This window comes from Lycium barbarum, chromosome 11, assembly GCF_019175385.1.
Source record: "Lycium barbarum isolate Lr01 chromosome 11, ASM1917538v2, whole genome shotgun sequence".
NCBI classification, from domain to species: Eukaryota; Viridiplantae; Streptophyta; class Magnoliopsida; order Solanales; family Solanaceae; genus Lycium; species Lycium barbarum.
This window is the reverse complement of record NC_083347.1, coordinates 120597554-120617979: the sequence shown is the minus strand read 5'-3', so window position 1 is coordinate 120617979 and position 20426 is coordinate 120597554. Positions and strand designations below refer to the sequence as shown.

General features: G+C 40.2%; 1 protein-coding gene across 1 annotated transcript; it reads right to left on the bottom strand.

Moving 5' to 3' along the window:
• Positions 1-1539: 1539 nt before the first annotated feature.
• On the bottom strand, positions 1540-19735 carry LOC132616623 (uncharacterized). The gene is made up of 3 exons (XM_060331166.1): positions 18644-19735; positions 9685-13492; positions 1540-9515 (listed from the first exon to the last, which is right to left on the bottom strand). The coding sequence occupies exons 2-3, from the start codon at positions 13407-13409 to the stop codon at positions 6056-6058; spliced, it is 7185 nt and encodes a 2394-aa protein (XP_060187149.1). The 5' UTR covers positions 13410-13492; positions 18644-19735; the 3' UTR covers positions 1540-6055.
• Between the last annotated feature and the right edge of the window lie 691 nt (positions 19736-20426).

The window sequence follows — 20426 nt, the reverse complement described above, 5'->3', positions numbered from 1 at the left end:
GTAACGTCTTTGAAGTAAATAACATATTTAACCAATTAAGTCTAGGATCATTTTTTTCGTTTAACTATTTTCTAGTTGTGCTACTATTCTTTTTTCTTTTCCTCTCTTTCTTTTTGGCACCAATGAAATTGATTTAGAACGATATGCATAAAAAAACAATAATGAGTTTTTTGGTTTGGTGCCTATGAAAAAAAAACGCTTAGTATTATTTCTAGTAAAGTTATTTTGAATATATTTTTAAAAAAATAAACAAATTATTGAGAAGAGTTGTAGTAATATACACAAGTTGTGTGCGTGTGTGTGTGTTTTTTTTTTATATATATATATATATATTATGTCATCCTATATATATATTATGTCATCCAATCAGAGGTCCGCGTTGTTTAATTAAACCAGCCCAATTTTAAATCCAAATCAATAATAAAAAAAACCGACCCAAATTAATGAAAATGACATGGATGAGGGTAACAGCAATGGCATAATGAGCCAAACTATTGACGAGTAGCATAAATGAGTCATTTCCGATAGTTCGATGGCATATTTGAGCCTTTTCCGTTCAACCCCCTGTCACACCCCTTTTTTGCGCCCCCGCGCTATAAACGCGCAGGTTTTTATTAGTAAAGGGTTTTTCCATTTGAAGTGACGGTTTTGAAAAGGGATTATTTATTTACTCAGAGTCGCCACTTGGAATTGAGTTTTGGTGTTCCAAGTCACCTTATGAATCCCTAATCAAAAGGAAATGACTCTTTATTATGGTCCGCGAAAACAGAAGACCGGGTAAGGAATTCTGTTGACCGGGGAGAAGGTGTTAGGCATTCCCCGAGTCCCGTGGTTCTAGCACGGTCGCTTTATCGACTTATACTTAGCTTAATCTATTTTGGATAAATTATGTTCCCAAGCCTTGATTTGCTCGTACTTTTATTTATTGAACTTTTTACCCTTTTTTTTTAATTCGGATGCGTAACCACATTCCGGATCTTTTAAGCGTCTCAAAATAAGATGCATAACTGCATTCTTACTCAAAACAAAATTAATTATTAAAAAGAGTTCGGCCAAGGTACGTAACCGCATCCTTGAGTTATTAGGGTGTCTCGAAATAAGATGCGTAGCCGCATTCTTAATCGAAACAAACATCTTAAAACCCGCCTAAAGCTCATCTAGCGTTAAAGACAATTATTTGTCTCTAAAATCCGAAACTTAAAATTATTTGGTTATTATTAATTTATTGTCGCGATCACATCGCGCGCACGTTTACATAATCAAGACAACTTGTAATTTGCGCCTCAAGTTTACTAAAGCTTTTGGATTTGATTTTTTAATAGTTAAATTAGTGGCCAACTGATTACTAAAAAAAAAAAAAAACTGATTTACGTAACCAAGTTAAACATCTGATTTTTATACCAAAGTTAAACAGCTGACCAACTATATTTAATCCATATTAAAACACGAATCTGAACATCCATCCAACAAACTCAAATAATCATTAAACCCAACGCCAAACTCTAAACATATTAAGATTTTCCACAATCTAATCCAACATAAAGACCCAGCAAAACACTTTATATCCAGTAGTTCAAATAAAGGTCCATGAAGGTATTATAACCCCATTTAAACATCAGCATGATCCAAACTTACACAGAAACGAAGATTATGCAAAATCAACGGCTCAAAAATAACTAAGAGGAAAACGAAAATCCAACAGACATATATGAACTAGTAATAATAAAAAATAAAGAGGAAAAGTAAGAAGTGGACCTTAATGGCGTAAAACTTCCTTCATTGTATTGATAACTATTTATATCTCCAAGCATTGGATTACAGAGGAAAAATGCGGACTAAACTTGAAAGCAAACAGGACCATGGACCTTTGTATAGATGAATCTTTGTTTAAGTTACAGGAACTCGATGAAGCTATTGACCCGAATATTTCACCGGCGACATTGAGCGGAACCAGCGGCCAGAAACCCCAAGCAAGACTTCAAACAACAACCTCGACCTCGTTAACTCAGCCCAAAAAACGAGATACGAGACCCGAAATCATAGTGGATTCAAGGTACTCTGTTTTTCATAAACTTTGGATGTTTAAGGGAGATGAAGATGATGAGCTAATGGTGGAGCTCATATGGTGTTGGATGACGGCTGAAAGTTCAGGTGTTGGAAGAGAAGTATAGTGGGCTACTGCTATCAAAAGAGTAGGCAGTCCCCCCCGAAAAAAAAAACAAAGCTGCTCTCTATATTTAACGATGCTCCTCCTGGTTTTTTTTTTTTTTTGATTGAATATGATATAGGTCCCTTCGTGGTCCCCACCCCTAACAATAATCCCCCAATTCACGTGTTCCTTTGTGCACAAAAACAGACCCTAAATCCGCGGGCCCCCTTTTTGTTATCCCCTTTTTATGAAAAAATGTTTCCACCAAAAACGTGACCCCCTTTTTCTTATTTTTGTGATAAGGTTTGTTATGGAGCTTTGTCATTATGTGATGAGGTGGTGTAATCCCATTTGCTCATTATTTTTTTTTTTAATGTAAAAATAAAAATAAATAAATAAAAACAAATATATATATATATTTAATAACTAATTCTAGATAACTGAAAAGAAAGAAAAAAAAATCTTAAAATAAATAACTGTCTAAGCAAAATTAAAACCTACAAAGCATATTTTTGTAATTTTCTTTCTTTAAAATACAAAACTTATACTCTAAAAATAGCAAATATTTTGTTCTTTTTTTATTTTCGCAAATAAGCCTACTAAATAAAAATAGAATAAAATCGACACGTCAAGAATTAAAATTAAAAGAAATATTTAAACACTATAAGGTGAAACACACGGGGAGGGTCAAAAATCACGTGTCTACAGCTGTCCCTGTTTGATTGGGAACACGAAGAGTTTTCAAACAAACAAGTAGACAAAGAGACTAGTTTAACCCTACCGTTGTTCTAAAAGGAAGGGAAAGAAAGAAGATAATGCAACCGAGCCCTGGTTTTGGGCATCCTACATATCCCGGGTTATAAGGGAATTAGGTCACGTGTAGTTCAAGAGTAAGAAGGGAGATGAAACATATTGAGGTGAATAGTCGAGCGAGGTCCTGTCGAGGCTCCGGTCCGCGGTCCTATTATTACATCAAATGAAAGATAAAAGTTAAAAAGAAAATACAAGTACAAGACCCTATCTATGCAGCCTCTCTTGAATCTTGACTTGAACCTTCATGCTTGTTTCTAAACTTTAAATTTAAAGTCATCCCTATTCTCCAGGCGGGACTCGTGCTACTTCTGACTGAACTTGAAAGCAACCCAAAGTACACCCCATTCTTCAGGCAGGCTCCTGAGCTTGAAATTGAAAAGCAGTTGAATGTTGACCCTATTATTCAGGCGGGCTCCTGAACTTGAAATTGAAAGGTGGCCCTATTCTCCAGGCGGGTTCCTGAACTTGAAATTGAAAGGTGGCCCTATTCTCCAGGCGGGTTCCTGATCATCCCATTCTTCAGGCGGGTCCTGACTTGTTTCCCATTCTTCAGGCGGGTCCTGACTTGCTTCCCATTCTTCAGGCGGGTCCTGCAAATTACCAAAAACAACGAACACGAACAAAATTTCCTATCCTAGTTCATACCAGGAAATTTTTTGGTGAGTGTTAGCAAAATTATAAACTATAAAATAATTTAATTATGGAAGTAAAATCAAATGTACTAACTAGGAAGTGCGTCCCTTAACTATACCCCCTTTTCCCAGGAGGGTCTTGATGAACTAACCCCCATTTTCCAGGAGGGTCCTGACAACTAAATCCCATTTTCCAGGAGGGTCCTGATAACTAAATCCCATTCTTCAGGAGGGTCCTGAGTTACTAAATCCCATTTTCCAGGAGGGTCCTGACAACTAAATCCCATTTTCCAGGAGGGTCTTGATAACTAAATCCCATTCTCCAGGAGGGTCCTGATAACTAAATCCCCTTCTCCAGGAGGGTCCTGAGTTACTAAATCCCATTTTCCAGGAGGGTCCTGACAACTAAATCCCATTTTCCAGGAGGGTCCTGATAACTAAATCCCATTCTCCAGGAGGGTCCTGAATTACTAAATCCCATTTTCCAGGAGGGTCCTGATAACTAAATCCCATTCTCCAGGAGGGTCCTGATAACCTAAATCCCATTCTCCAGGAGGGTCCTGATAACTAAATCCCCTTCTCCAGGAGGGTCCTGAGTTACTAAATCCCATTTTCCAGGAGGGTCCTGACAACTAAATCCCATTCTCCAGGAGGGTCCTGATAACTAAATCCCATTTTCCAGGAGGGTCCTGATAACTAAATCCCATTCTCCAGGAGGGTCCTGAATTACTAAATCCCATTTTCCAGGAGGGTCCTGATAACTAAATCCCATTCTCCAGGAGGGTCCTGATAACCTAAATCCCATTTTCCAGGAGGGTCCTGATAACCTAAATCCCATTTTCCAGGAGGGTCCTGAGTTTTGTCCTCGTAATACTTGCGCCTTGCATTTTTCAGAATGTACCTGCAGGCAGCGAATAAAATTTTATGTCCCTGTTTCAAACAAAGAAAAATTTGTGAGTTTCAAAACTTTGTGGTTGGTTTATGGCTTGTCTGTGAAAGCAACTGCTTTTTGCACTCATCTTGTTTGTCTCTGCTTTTAGACAGTTATCGCATCCTGTTGACCCACGGCATTACTGACTCAAACATGGTTTCCAAAATGTCTCAGAAGTAACTTCAACACCAGACCATAGATCTCTTGTTTCATAATGTCCGTTAACTCAAACTTTATTGAACCTTGTATTTCCCTGAATCCAAAACTTATTAATGGTCGACAGCTGGTTGAGTATCTTACGCCGACTGAATTATGTTACCTTCATGTGCTAGCCAAGATGTTTTGCTTCGCAATTGGGAAAACTGGTAGCAAGTTTTGTGATCCTTTCTTACTTATCTCACAACAGAATGACTCGAAGAAAAAGCCTGAAATCCAAACGACGAAAGCAAAATAAAAGATAAAGATGAAAAGAGGTTAACAGAAGGATGTCCTCTTCGAGAAAGAAAAGAATGGGGAAAACTTATCTGAATGTTGTAGCCAGCTCCAATGATATGACATGCATTTTGGCTTAATCAGTCTGATTTGTCCATCCTAATTATTCATAAACTCTTACTAACCCTTTGACTTCGAAACCGAATGTATACACCCAACAACTGCGTCAAAATCAAGGCCTTCATACAATTAGTGGACCAACAAGTCTCACTCATGTTCAATTCTCTCAACTCCCCATCGCTTTATGGTGCTCGTGAGGGTTTTCACCAGTAAGACTCTCTCATTTTTTATATATTTTTTTCATCTCACCATCGCCTTATGGTGCCCGTGAGGGTTTTCACCAATAAGACTCTCATTTTCAATTCTCTCAACTCACAATCGTCTTACGGTGCCCGTGAGGGTTTTCACCAATAAGACTCTCTCATTTTCATTTTTCTTCTATCTCCCTTATGCTGATGCCACAAGTGATGCCAATGATGCAAATGCCTTATACTCATAGCTTGCTCAGCCTTGACATTCTTAATGATTGATCTGAAGGTCTTTTATTTGGTTGTAACGTGGCTTTTGGATAGGGTTGGAAATAAAGGATGGCATGGAGGCTCAAAGACAATACAAAAGTAATAAGGGATGAAACTTACAACGTTTGGAATCGACTCAAAAGAAAATAATAACTTCTATCCCAGTTTCTTCGAAACGGGAAATTTTGGATTCTCTTTGGTTGGACCGAACCCCAAAATAGGGTTGCCTACGTATCTTGTCTAGACAAGAATCAGGTCAGACGTAGTTCCGATTTTTTTTTTTTTTTTTTTTTTTGATTTTGTTGTTGTTGCTGTTTTTTTTTTTTTTTTTTTTTTTAATAATAATATTTATGAAAAGCTTGATTCCAAACGAGGGTTGCGAAAGAAAAATAAACTATGGCTCAAAAGGGGTAGCAAGGGATGACATAATGTATAGGTAGCAGAATAGACTGCCTTCGTCATATCAACCCTTAAAAATATCAAGCACCCAACAAGTAAATCAAAGGTAGGGAGATGAAAATCATACATAATATCTTTTCACTGCATCTGCATTGATGGCAGTTTCAGACATTGTGCCTTCTATGTCTGTCAGATACAAAGCACCATTGGGCAAAACCTTCTTCACCACGAATGGCCCCTGCCAATTTGGGGCGAACTTGCCTTTGGCCTCTGCCTGATGTGGAAGAATCCGTTTTAACACTAATTGACCCACTTCAAAATGTCTGGGGCGCACCTTTTTGTTGTGTGCTCGTGCTATCCTCCTTTGATACAATTGACCATGACATACCGATGTTAATCTCTTTTCGTCAATCAGATTCAATTGCTCTAAACGGGTTTTGACCCACTCATCGTCATCAATTCCGGCTTCCTCAGTGATTCGAAGGGACGGGATTTCAACTTCTGCAGGTATAACCGCTTCGGTCCCGTATACCAACAAATAAGGAGTTGCACCTACTGAAGTGCGAACAGTTGTGCGATAACCCAATAAAGCAAAAGGCAACTTTTCATGCCATTGTCTCGAACCTTGCACCATTTTGCGCAGTATCTTTTTAATGTTCTTATTAGCAGCTTCCACAGCCCCATTTGCCTTCGGACGATATGGAGTTGAATTCCGATGTGTAATCTTAAACTGCTGACATACCTCACGCATCAGATGACTGTTGAGATTCGCCGCATTATCTGTAATCATTGTCCTCGGGACCCCGAACCTGCAAATGATGTTGGAATGAACGAAATCCACCACGGCTTTTTTAGTCACCGACTTGAGAGTTACTGCTTCCACCCACTTTGTAAAGTAATCGATGGCCACCAAAATGAACCTATGCCCATTGGACGCTTTCGGCTCAATTGGTCCGATCACATCCATCCCCCAAGCTGCGAAAGGCCATGGAGCAGACATTGTGTGCAATTCTGAAGGAGGAGAATGTATCAAGTCGCCATGTACCTGGCACTGATGACACCTACGAACGAAACGGATGGAATCCCGCTCCATGGTGAGCCAGTAATAGCCTGCTCGAAGAATTTTCTTTGCCAAAACATACCCGTTCATGTGCGGTCCACAAACTCCTGAATGTATCTCAGTCATGATAGTTGTAGCCTCTTTAGCATCTACACACCTCAAAAGTCCTAAATCTGGAGTCTTTTTATACAAAATTCCTCCACTTAAGAAAAATCCGTTTGCCAATCGTCGAATAGCTCTCTTCTGGTCACTGGTAGCATGTGCTGGATATTTCGCCGACTCGGTATATTCTTTAATATCATGGAACCAAGGCTCACCGTCAAGTTCCTCTTCAACTGTATTGCAATAAGCATGTTGATTGTGAGTTTGTATATGTAAAGGGTCAATGTGAGCCTTGTCTGGGTGCTGGAGCATTGAAGACAAGGTGGCCAAAGCATCAGCAATCTCATTATGAATCCTAGGAATGTGCTTAAATTTTACTGTTATGAACCGTCTGCAAAGATCCTGCAAACACTGGTGATATGGTATAAGCTTCAAATCACGGGTTTCCCACTCTCCTTGAACTTGGTGGACTAGCAAGTCTGAATCCCCCAATACCAATAATTCTTGAATCCCCATGTCGATAGCTAACCTTAAACCCAAAATGCAAGCTTCATACTCCGCCATGTTGTTGGTACAATAAAATCGAAGCTGGGCTGTTACAGGGTAATGTTGTCCTGATTCTGAGATAAGAACGGCCCCTACCCCAACTCCTTTCCTGTTAGCAGCCCCATCAAAAAACAACTTCCAACCCGGATCGTTATCCGGAATGACCTCCTCGAGGCATGACACTTCTTCATCAGGAAAGTACGTTTTCAATGGCTCATATTCTTCATCCACTGGGTTCTCCGCCAGATGGTCTGCCAAGGCTTGGGCTTTCATCGCGGTCCGAGTCACATACGAAATATCAAACTCCGTGAGTAATATCTGCCATTTTGCAAGCCTGCCCGTGGGCATGGGTTTCTGAAATATATACTTCAAAGGGTCCAAGCGGGAGATAAGATAAGTAGTGTAGGACGAAAGATAATGTTTCAATTTTTGTGCAACCCAAGTCAAAGCGCAACACGTCCTTTCTAGATGAGTGTACTTAGCCTCATAAGTAGTAAACTTCTTGCTGAGATAATAGATTGCATGTTCCTTCTTGCCTGTAACATCATGTTGACCCAATACGCAACCAAAGGAATTGTCCAGGACTGATAGGTACAATATTAAAGGTCTCCCAAGCTCGGGAGGAACCAATACAGGTGGATTCGACAGATACCTCTTGATTTTGTCAAACGCTTCTTGGCATTCGTCAGTCCATTCAATCGCAGCATTCTTCTTTAACAACTTAAAAATGGGCTCACAAGTTGTTGTGAGTTGAGCAATAAATCGACTAATGTAATTCAACCTCCCAAGTAGGCTCATTACCTCGGTTTTGTTCTTTGGCGGTGGTAACTCCTGAATAGCTTTGATCTTTGCAGGATCCAATTCAATACCACGCCGACTGACTACAAACCCCAAAAGTTTCCCTGACGGAACTCCAAATATACATTTCGCTGGATTGAGCTTAAGATTGTACCTGCGAAGCCTTTCGAAAAATTTCACCAAATCCTTGACATGGTCAGACTGCTTTCTTGATTTAATGATCACATCATCCACATATACTTCAATTTCTTTATGCATCATATCGTGAAATATGGTGGTCATCGCTCTCATATATGTTGCCCCAGCATTCTTCAACCCAAACGGCATGACTCGATAACAATATGTACCCCATTCTGTGATGAAGGATGTCTTCTCTGCATCATCATCATCCATAACGATCTGGTGATACCCTGCGTAGCAATCTACAAAAGACGCAATCTCATGCTTAGCACAGTTGTCTAACAAAATATGGATATTGGGCAATGGAAAGTCATCCTTCGGGCTTGCTTTGTTTAGATCACGATAATCCACACACACACGCGTTTTGCCATCCTTCTTCGGAACGGGGACAACATTGGATAACCAAGTAGGGTATCGAGCGACTCGGATGACTTTGGACTCAAGTTGTTTTTCGATTTCTTCTTTAACCTTCACACTCATGTCTGATTTTAGTTTCCTTAATTTCTGCTTCACAGGAGGGAATGTGGGGTCAGTTGGCAATTTGTGAACCACCAATTTAGTACTTAAACCCGGCATATCATCATAAGACCATGCAAAAACATCCTTATATTTAAACAAAGCCTGGATTAATTCTTTCTTGGAATGTGGTTGAACATGCACACTTAGCTTAGTTTCCCTGACATTATCTTGATCTCCTAGATTGATTGCTTCGGTTTCATTCAAATTAGGGTTCGTTTTATCTTCGAAGTGTTTCAAATCCCTGCTTATTTCCTGAAATACTTCTTCTTCATCATATTCAACTTCTTGGTTCATTGTTTCATGGTTAGGTCGGATTTTAAAATCTGGCTGAGAATTCCGCATGCATGTCATATCATTAGAACCAGCACAAACAGAACTGTACAAAAGAAAATAAACAAACATATTAGAATTTATGGAAAAAACAAATTGCATTTCATTGAAAGGAAGGATAGAAGGGTTTGAACATTAAAACAAGCGAAAGATAAAAATCCGAATTACAACCCTGGAATAACTCGGATAAAGGAAAGGAAAACAAAACAAACTACCAAAACTCCTTCCTGGTTGGGAGAGGAGTGACTTCCCAATTGCTGAGTTGGACATCATGGCCAATGAACTGCACATCCGCGTTACTGGGACCCCCTCCCATTTCAACCATATCAGCTTCAACAAACAAGTTCTGGAAACACCCAATCAACCCAAAATCCACATCCAGTACTGGCTGGGAAAAACTGCTGGTATTCTTGACGAAGGACTTGTAGATTGGTGGCACAGGCTTAGTAAGTGACCATGCTTCTTTTTTTCGCTTTTTAACCCTCTTTCTATCTTCAGCCGTTGGTTTGAACCCCAGACCAAATGGACCTGGACTCTCACGTGGACACACCGGATAAACCATACCTTGTAGAGAAGCCCCCAAGCCTTTTCCTGGCTCAAAACCATATTTCAACATTTCATTTACCACCATAACAGATGTTGGAGGCAACTGCGGTCTCAGAATGGGTTTCCCTTCAGGGATCTGCTCAGCTACCACTATATCAGAAGCTTGATACACCAGTGTTTCATCAGCATTATCCACTTCGATAAAGGGAACAGTGGAGTCTTTATAAATGGACAAATCCCCTTCACCGTGAACGATCACTTCCTGCCTATCATATTCAAACTTGATCATCTGATGCAATGTGGATGGGATTGCCCCAGCCATATGTACCCACGGTCTTCCCAACAACATATTATAGGAGGCATTGATGTTCAATACTTGAAAATCTATGGTAAAATCACCAGGCCCTATTGTAAGCACAAGATCTATCTCACCGATGGCGTCAGTTTTCGCTCCATCAAAAGCTCTAACACACACATTATTTGGTCGAATTCTTTCAGTACTTACATTTAGTTTTTGTAAGGTTGACAGAGGACAAATGTTTGCACCAGAGCCCCCATCAATCAAAACTCTCGTGACATAGGAAAGCTCACATTTTACAGTAATATGAAGGCTTCGGTTATGTCCAGTACCTTCAACGGGTAGTTCATCATCTGAGAAAGTGATTCTATTTACCTCAAAGATCCTCCCAGCAATTTTCTCCAATTGATTAACCGTAATCTCAGTAGGGACATGAGCTTCATTCAAAATCTTCAACAAAGCTTTGCGGTGTTCATCTGAGTGTATTAATAAAGACAACAAAGAGATTTGAGCAGGGGTTTTCCTTAATTGCTCCACAATGGAATAGTCTGGCAATTTCATCTTTTTCAAGAACTCTTCAGCTTCTTCTTCTGTTACTGGTTTCTTAACGGGTATTTGGCCTTCCCTTACCTGCTTGGTTTTCCTTAACTCTTCCGGAGCGAAGCATCTTCCTGAACGAGTCAGGCCCCCTACTTCGTCTACTTCTTTGATGATTTCCTTCCCTTGGTAAGTAACCATAGTCTGATTATAATTCCAGGGAACCGCCTTAGCATCAACTATTGAAAGTTGTGTCACTGGCTTAATAATGATAGGAGTGGTGAACGCCCCTTTGACAGTTAAAATAGGCCTGCTCGACACCCCTGGCACGATCAACTTTGGTTTTCCCTGACTTGCCCCAACCTTCTCTGGAGCTCCCTTCACAATCAATAAGGGTTTCATCGCGTCTGACTGGATTGGTCTCTTTGTAACCTCATTTAACCCCAAAGGTGCTATTTTTGCGGAATCTGCCACATTTACTGATTTCTCCACGCCTGCTTCAATCTTCATGATAGGCTTGTATGGAACATCAGACCCATCACTACCATAGATCAACTCCAACATGTTTGTTTCTTTATGATTTGGTAGTGGGTTTTGATTGATATTCGGTATATCTGCATTTTGCACCACAATTTGTTGTGTATCAATCAAATCTTGGATTGCTTTCTTCAAATACCAACATTTCTCTATATTGTGTCCCGGGGTATCAGAGCAATAAGCACATCTTTGAGAGTAATCAAGATTTTTCGGAGGAGGGTTTGGGATCCTTCCTTCAATTGGGCTTAAAACATTTAATGCCCTCAACTTCTGAAACAAATCAGCATATGATTCCCCAATGGGGGTAAAGTTATCGTTGACCGTATTTGCCCTTTTGTACTCCGGCCTGGGCCGAAAATTGGATCTGGGAGGGCCTTGGTAAGTCTGTGGAGGTGGAGGACGGACTTGCGGGGTTGGTGCACGCCATTGCGGGTAACAAGGGGGCTGGACATATGGCTGCGTACTGTATATGGGGTACTGAGGGGGCGGAATAGAATATTGTGGGTTTTGGGGAGGGAAGTAGTGTTGTGGGTAATTATATGGATCTTGGGTGTAGTTTTGGGGTTGGGGTTGGGGTTGGGGTTGAGTGTATTGGCGAGGCGGGCCCCTCGGGTTTCGCCGTAGCCCAGGCGCAACCGTAGCTACGTCTTCCTTTTTCTTCTTTCCACCAAAACTCCCTGAACCATTTTGAATGGCTTGGGTTGTTGCCTTCAACGCGGCAAAGCCGACAATGCGTCCTGTTTTGATTCCTTCTTCTATTATTTCTCCCATTTTAATGGCCTCAATGAACGGTTTTCCTAAGGCTGGGATCATGTGTTGATAATATGTCTCATCTTGTGCTTGGAGAAAAGTCTCCACCATCTCTCCTTCTCTCATTGGTGGCTTTACCCTTGCAGCTTGTTCACGCCAACGAACCGCAAACTCCCTAAAACTTTCGGTAACTTTCTTCTTCAGGTTGGTTAGAGACTTTTTATCAGGAACCAGATCAATATTGTACTGAAATTGTTGCACGAACTCATTTGCCATATCATCCCAAGTATGCCATTTCACAATGTCCTGATCAATAAACCATTCCGAAGCTAAACCAGTCAGACTCTCCCCAAAGTAAGCCATGAGCAATTCCTGATTACCCCCAGCTCCTCTCAGTTGGTTGCAGTATCTCCTCAAATGAGCTATGGGATCACCGTGCCCATCGTACTTGTCAAACTTCGGTGTCTTAAACCCCGGAGGTAAGTGAACACTCGGGAACATACACAAATCACTGTATGAAACGCTTTTATAGCTTCCTGATCCATGCAAGTTCTTCATAGCTTGTTCTAGACTTTTCATCTTCCTAACCATTTCGTCATGCTCTACATTCTTAGTAGCAACTCCATACTCAGCGCCAAGATGCGTAACCGCATTCTTAGCAGGACCTCTATATTCATGGCCAAGATGCGTAACCGCATTCTTAGCAGGTCCTTCAGAATCGATTAGAGGACTAAAATGTAGAGTCTGATGATAAGGATCAGGAGCCCCAAATGCAAAATCGGGTGCAAAATGCTGCTCTTGACGGATGTCAGATGGTGGCACAAGGTTTGACCTTTGCATAACCGCAGGTGGCGGTATTGTGTAAACGGGTCTTACATTTGCAACATGATTGGGGTTAGACAGTGAGTATGTGTAGGCAGGCCCAGTGGTTGCAATCCCGGAATGATCGGTCCTGATTGGTACCCTTGGAGGACGACCTACAGAAGTTTCCGCCGTATTCGGCAAATTGGTGTAATGACCGAACCCAGGTGGGTATACCGGGTCTTCCGCAGTAGATAACGGTGCTTGTGAGCATGCCTGTGCGACGGAAGTGATGTCGGGGAACCCAGGGATTGACTGAGGAGGTTGTTGACCATTCGACCATCCTTGCAACATCTCAATCATTTGTTGCCTGAGAATTCTATTCTCCTCGGCGATGGCAGATTCTTGTTGAGCCACCCGTTCCGTTTCATCCCCTATGTTGATCATCGGTAGCGAAGTCCCTTCCGTCATTCCGATACTGCCCTTTGACCTTGTGAAATAATGATGCGTTGCCAGTATGGCCACAAACCAACCACTTTTACCTTAACTCTTCTCTGTAAAACAGCTAATGTTAGGGTTAAGCAATTCATAATCACTCATTCATATGCATGTATCAATTCTACCATGGCAGGCCCTATGTCTCATCCCGGCTTATCTAGGTGCAGCCTCGCTTTTTTTTTTCATCGCTCATTTCTCTTTTCTTCTTCTCCCTTTCTTTCTTTCAACCTCTCCTTTCTCTTTTTTTTTTTTTTTTTTTTTTTTTTTTTTTTTTTTTTTGCAGGTTTTAGAAGCTTCGATCGAACCCGTTGGGGGTTGCCTACGTATCATGTTGAAAACATGAATCAGATCGTAACGTAGTTCGTACAAATAGCTGGGTTATTTTGAAAACAAAATCTTTTCCATTGATTTTCAACTTTCATTCCATCATTTTTACAAAGACTCAAAGAAAGGATGAAAAATGAAATAAAATCGACTCCACTAGTACTAAAGACAACGTAACGCTGACTCAAAAGAAAAATGAAAGAGCAAAAGGTAAAAGACGAACACGTTGACTGCATCGACACTTCTATTCCTTGTCCCCCTCATGATGACTCTGATTCAGCTGGCCACCCATATCCTTATATAAACCTTGCAGTGCACGGGTGAGATGATTGACAAAGGTAGGTATTTGCGAATGAAACTGCTCGTAGCCCAATCTTTCATATTCCAAACCTGCTTGTGAAGAGCGAATGGCCATACCTCGGACCCTACCTCGAACCGTCCCACATTTGTACTCTAATTCTTTTATCCTTAACTCACGGGCAGCGGCCTCTTCTCTCGCCTTTTTCTCACGCACGGTCACTGACTCTAATTTCTCCTGTAACATCTCCCTCTCCTGAATTAACTGAGACATATCAGAGCCTATATTTTGGCGAGCCAAGTTCCTTTTTGCTTCCTCCAATTTTTCGTGAAGTTTATCTTGGGAGCGTAACCACTCAGCCTTCTCTTTTTTAAAATGTTCTTCTTTTCGTTCAAACTCATTCTGCTGTTGGTGCATATCCTCTTCAAGGATGCTCAATCTCTCTTGCAAACCTTGTCTAATAATTTTAGCACGTTCCGCTATCTGTGACCCCCTAATCGTGGCCAGTTGAAGCTTTCCCTGTAGTGCGGCTGTTTTGGCCCTTTCCTCGGCAATTTCTACATCCCGCTGCTGAATTATAGCCCTAGCGTGCTCCAGGTCTGTGTGTATAGTTTGCAGTGTGGATTGATAATCTGATCCTACTTCTAAACGGGCTTGTCTGATCTTTTCCTCATACTCCATTTGTTGCTGGGCCAAGCTTGCTCTAGCACGCTCTAAATCTGCTTGTAAGAGTAGATTGGCGGCATGGTGCTCCTTCATCGCCATCGCGATTTTTATGTCCATTTCGGCTTCATAATCTACTGGCCCTTTTGCGGATCTCTTGGGTTGAACTTTCACAACTGGTTGGTTCTCGAGCCATATAGGGTATCCCGGATGCACTTCCCCCGAATGACGCTCGGTAACCATTGTATCGAATGTCATTACCCGACAGCCATTCCAAATCTCCACAACCAATCCTTCAGGCAAGGGGATTTCTGGTCTTACCTCAAATACAAAATTCGTCATGTCTTCTACTACAGGTATTATCTGGCGCCGACCCAATTGTCGTAAAACTCGTAATGGTACGTACGGTTGAACACCCCTTATACCCATCAATAAGAGAAACGGGCGATGTGTAGATGTGTGTATGACTTCTCTCCAAGGGAACCAAGGGAAGTTCCAAGTGATCTTATCTGACATTAATGAACGAAATTCTCCAATCCATGCCTCCACACCGTCCGGTTGCTTATAATCCTTTACCCTAGTTTCATAGCTTGAAATGTAATCACTCCGATCATGAACAAATCTTGCCACGTGACGGGGTCGGAAGATATGCTCCACTATCCACATTTGCAATAATATGTTACACCCTTCAAAGTAAACCTTTCCCTTTTGGCAAACCGTCAAGGCCCGATAAATATCTGCTAAGATCATTGGCACAATGGTATGATCCTTCTTTGTGGTCAAGACGTCTACTATCCCGGCTAAACGGATGTTGATTTTCTGCCCCCGTCTTGGGAAGACCATTATTCCTAAAAATGCCACCATGAAGGCAAAACGACTGTGGTCTTTCCAAATTTCAAAATTTCCTTTATTACTGAGCCTCTTTCCCAACCTCTCAAACCCGTCTCTTCTCCCGTACCTCTCATACAAGAATTCTAAAGAAACCCATCCTTTGTCCAGGGATTCCCAACCTTCATCCAGAAATTCTTCCTTGCCCTTTTTCTTCTCATCCTCTTTGCGCTTAGCGATGTTCATTTTTGTGAGGAAACTGTTCACAGAAATAAGTCTTGGGGCTGCAAGTTTTTGGCGGTGTAGGTTCTCACCAAGTCCGGTATAGCCAGCAATTTCCTCTAAGGTAGGGGTCAGCTCGAAGTCTGAAAATCGGAACACATTCTTTGTAGGGTCCCAAAAGGATAGCAAAGCATCAATCACGTCCCTCCTAGGGTCGATTTTCATAATGTTGGTCAAGAACCCCATATGCTTAAAGATCTTTGTGTGTTCTAGCACATCCATTTCATTCCACCATGTCCAAAGTTTCCAAGGGACCTCATGAACAACCTGAAGTGGTATACTCCCATCTCGCTTCCTCTTTTGACACTTCCCACGGCCCGGATAAAACATGTTGTACCTATGGATGTAAATACATGGTTAAGACTCATATAGACCTGTTGGATATGAAAGTAATGACCTTTTTAGACTTGGACTCATGAATGCACGTGGACGACAAATAAACTTATAGAAAAATATGTGGTTTTAAAAGCTAAGGCAAGAAAAATCACAATCAATCTCTGTATTTTTTTTTTTACAGCAGTCTACCGTGACCCAGATAGCAAAACTCAACAAAGTTGCCCAACATTGGACTTGAAAACCAAACCTAGAGTGAATTGTCTAAATACCCTGTCACCGATTCGTGGGTACGTTTAATTTTATGACAAGGACTCTGCAAAGTGACTTAGTATCTTTATTGTTTTGACAAACTAACCTGACACAAATGGACAAAAGGACTACACAAATGACACAAATGAACCTCTCAAACCTGAGAAGGTGGGGCCGAACTCGAAGAGAGTTGCCTACGTATCTCACGGACGGTGAGAATCAGGATCGCGTAGTTCGTATAAACTCAAAAAAAAAAAAAAAAAAAAATGGGGATGATATTTGACCTCTTCTCTTTTCTTTTCTCCTTTTTTTTTTCCTTTTTTTTCGAGAAGGGTAGGGCTAAACAGTTTTTTTTTTTTTTTTTTTTAATGGCCCAAAAGTCAGTGATATTTATCTCTCTCGAACCCCCTTGGTTATCCTAAAGCCGGTCAACAATCAGGCACTTCCCAAGTATATTACAATTAGCACATTGGATGCACATGTTGGTCTGATAAAAGGTCACCTGTCCTAGTCAGACCCGGCCCCTGTGCCGAGTCCCACTAAGTCAAATGCACGTGATGCAGATAAGCGTAGCCTACTAGGGATATCAGTTCTGCGTTTTCAGTTCTGCTAGGTTTAAGACCTAATGGCAAAGGTGTCTAGACTGGGTCACCCGAGCGGACAACTCGTGCCGGGGAGGGGCAATACTGTCGGTAGCAGTGCTATTCCGACTTCATTGCTTATCCTGTCCCGCCTAACATGTGTGACTAAAATCCTTCACCGGGGGCCAAGACACTCCGGCTTTATCTTGACAGAAAGTTAGGATGCATAACTGCATTCCTGTGACTGTGTGTGAAGTGTTTCAGAGATTCAGAGGGGTGCGCGAGAGAAGACAGTTTATAATACAGTTCAACAATATCAAAGCGATAAATGAGCGGTAATTAGCACATTAGGCTCAACAAAACACAATAAATCCAAATAACAATAATAAAAGCCAAGTATAAGGCAATATCACAAAGCTCGAATTCTGGTTAAGTCCCCAGCAGAGTCGCCAGAGCTGTCACACCCCTTTTTTGCGCCCCCGCGCTATAAACGCGCAGGTTTTTATTAGTAAAGGGTTTTTCCATTTGAAGTGACGGTTTTGAAAAGGGATTATTTATTTACTCAGAGTCGCCACTTGGAATTGAGTTTTGGTGTTCCAAGTCACCTTATGAATCCCTAATCAAAAGGAAATGACTCTTTATTATGGTCCGCGAAAACAGAAGACCGGGTAAGGAATTCTGTTGACCGGGGAGAAGGTGTTAGGCATTCCCCGAGTCCCGTGGTTCTAGCACGGTCGCTTTATCGACTTATACTTAGCTTAATCTATTTTGGATAAATTATGTTCCCAAGCCTTGATTTGCTCGTACTTTTATTTATTGAACTTTTTACCCTTTTTTTTTAATTCGGATGCGTAACCACATTCCGGATCTTTTAAGCGTCTCAAAATAAGATGCATAACTGCATTCTTACTCAAAACAAAATTAATTATTAAAAAGAGTTCGGCCAAGGTACGTAACCGCATCCTTGAGTTATTAGGGTGTCTCGAAATAAGATGCGTAGCCGCATTCTTAATCGAAACAAACATCTTAAAACCCGCCTAAAGCTCATCTAGCGTTAAAGACAATTATTTGTCTCTAAAATCCGAAACTTAAAATTATTTGGTTATTATTAATTTATTGTCGCGATCACATCGCGCGCACGTTTACATAATCAAGACAACTTGTAATTTGCGCCTCAAGTTTACTAAAGCTTTTGGATTTGATTTTTTAATAGTTAAATTAGTGGCCAACTGATTACTAAAAAAAAAAAAAAACTGATTTACGTAACCAAGTTAAACATCTGATTTTTATACCAAAGTTAAACAGCTGACCAACTATATTTAATCCATATTAAAACACGAATCTGAACATCCATCCAACAAACTCAAATAATCATTAAACCCAACGCCAAACTCTAAACATATTAAGATTTTCCACAATCTAATCCAACATAAAGACCCAGCAAAACACTTTATATCCAGTAGTTCAAATAAAGGTCCATGAAGGTATTATAACCCCATTTAAACATCAGCATGATCCAAACTTACACAGAAACGAAGATTATGCAAAATCAACGGCTCAAAAATAACTAAGAGGAAAACGAAAATCCAACAGACATATATGAACTAGTAATAATAAAAAATAAAGAGGAAAAGTAAGAAGTGGACCTTAATGGCGTAAAACTTCCTTCATTGTATTGATAACTATTTATATCTCCAAGCATTGGATTACAGAGGAAAAATGCGGACTAAACTTGAAAGCAAACAGGACCATGGACCTTTGTATAGATGAATCTTTGTTTAAGTTACAGGAACTCGATGAAGCTATTGACCCGAATATTTCACCGGCGACATTGAGCGGAACCAGCGGCCAGAAACCCCAAGCAAGACTTCAAACAACAACCTCGACCTCGTTAACTCAGCCCAAAAAACGAGATACGAGACCCGAAATCATAGTGGATTCAAGGTACTCTGTTTTTCATAAACTTTGGATGTTTAAGGGAGATGAAGATGATGAGCTAATGGTGGAGCTCATATGGTGTTGGATGACGGCTGAAAGTTCAGGTGTTGGAAGAGAAGTATAGTGGGCTACTGCTATCAAAAGAGTAGGCAGTCCCCCCCGAAAAAAAAAACAAAGCTGCTCTCTATATTTAACGATGCTCCTCCTGGTTTTTTTTTTTTTTGATTGAATATGATATAGGTCCCTTCGTGGTCCCCACCCCTAACAATAATCCCCCAATTCACGTGTTCCTTTGTGCACAAAAACAGACCCTAAATCCGCGGGCCCCCTTTTTGTTATCCCCTTTTTATGAAAAAATGTTTCCACCAAAAACGTGACCCCCTTTTTCTTATTTTTGTGATAAGGTTTGTTATGGAGCTTTGTCATTATGTGATGAGGTGGTGTAATCCCATTTGCTCATTATTTTTTTTTTAATGTAAAAATAAAAATAAATAAATAAAAACAAATATATATATATATTTAATAACTAATTCTAGATAACTGAAAAGAAAGAAAAAAAAATCTTAAAATAAATAACTGTCTAAGCAAAATTAAAACCTACAAAGCATATTTTTGTAATTTTCTTTCTTTAAAATACAAAACTTATACTCTAAAAATAGCAAATATTTTGTTCTTTTTTTATTTTCGCAAATAAGCCTACTAAATAAAAATAGAATAAAATCGACACGTCAAGAATTAAAATTAAAAGAAATATTTAAACACTATAAGGTGAAACACACGGGGAGGGTCAAAAATCACGTGTCTACACCCCCTCCTTGACATAAAAACATCATGACTTACTGAATAATGTTTTCGTTTATTCAATGATATTTTCTTTAAAATCAACGAGACTTTACATTATTCAGACTCGGTTACATTTTCGCCCCGTCAAATTGATTAAATACCAACATTTTCGTATGAAAGTACCAATTGACACACAGTTCGAAATTCAATGGATAATGAATATCGAACTCATAACGAATGTCTTAACCAAACTTCATGTGTTGCGCTCTTACCTTTGAATCAAAGCCTTCGGTGTTAGGATATCTAAATTCAAGGGATAATAACCGTATGGTTATAATTATCACAATATTCTTCCTTTTCAAACTCTGTTGTAGATAACCTTACATAGAATCCATGTAATTTAGGACTTTGTATTCTCTCTATAGAGTTTCCTAGATAACTATGTGTATATCAGCATCGTATTAATTATCAATATAAAACTGTTTAATCGTAAACTCTTTCATTCAGGACTCAGAAACACAATAATTGGCATGCATAATCAAATATTTCCACCCAAATATATAACTGGAAGATATAACATTGACATTGATCTAGTTACTAATATACACTCTTCCTAAACGTTTAGTTAATTCCCTCCACATAGTATTAAGTGCAGATTCAACTACAAAATTAAAAATGGTCTGTGAAAGATGGCAATATTTATGTGAT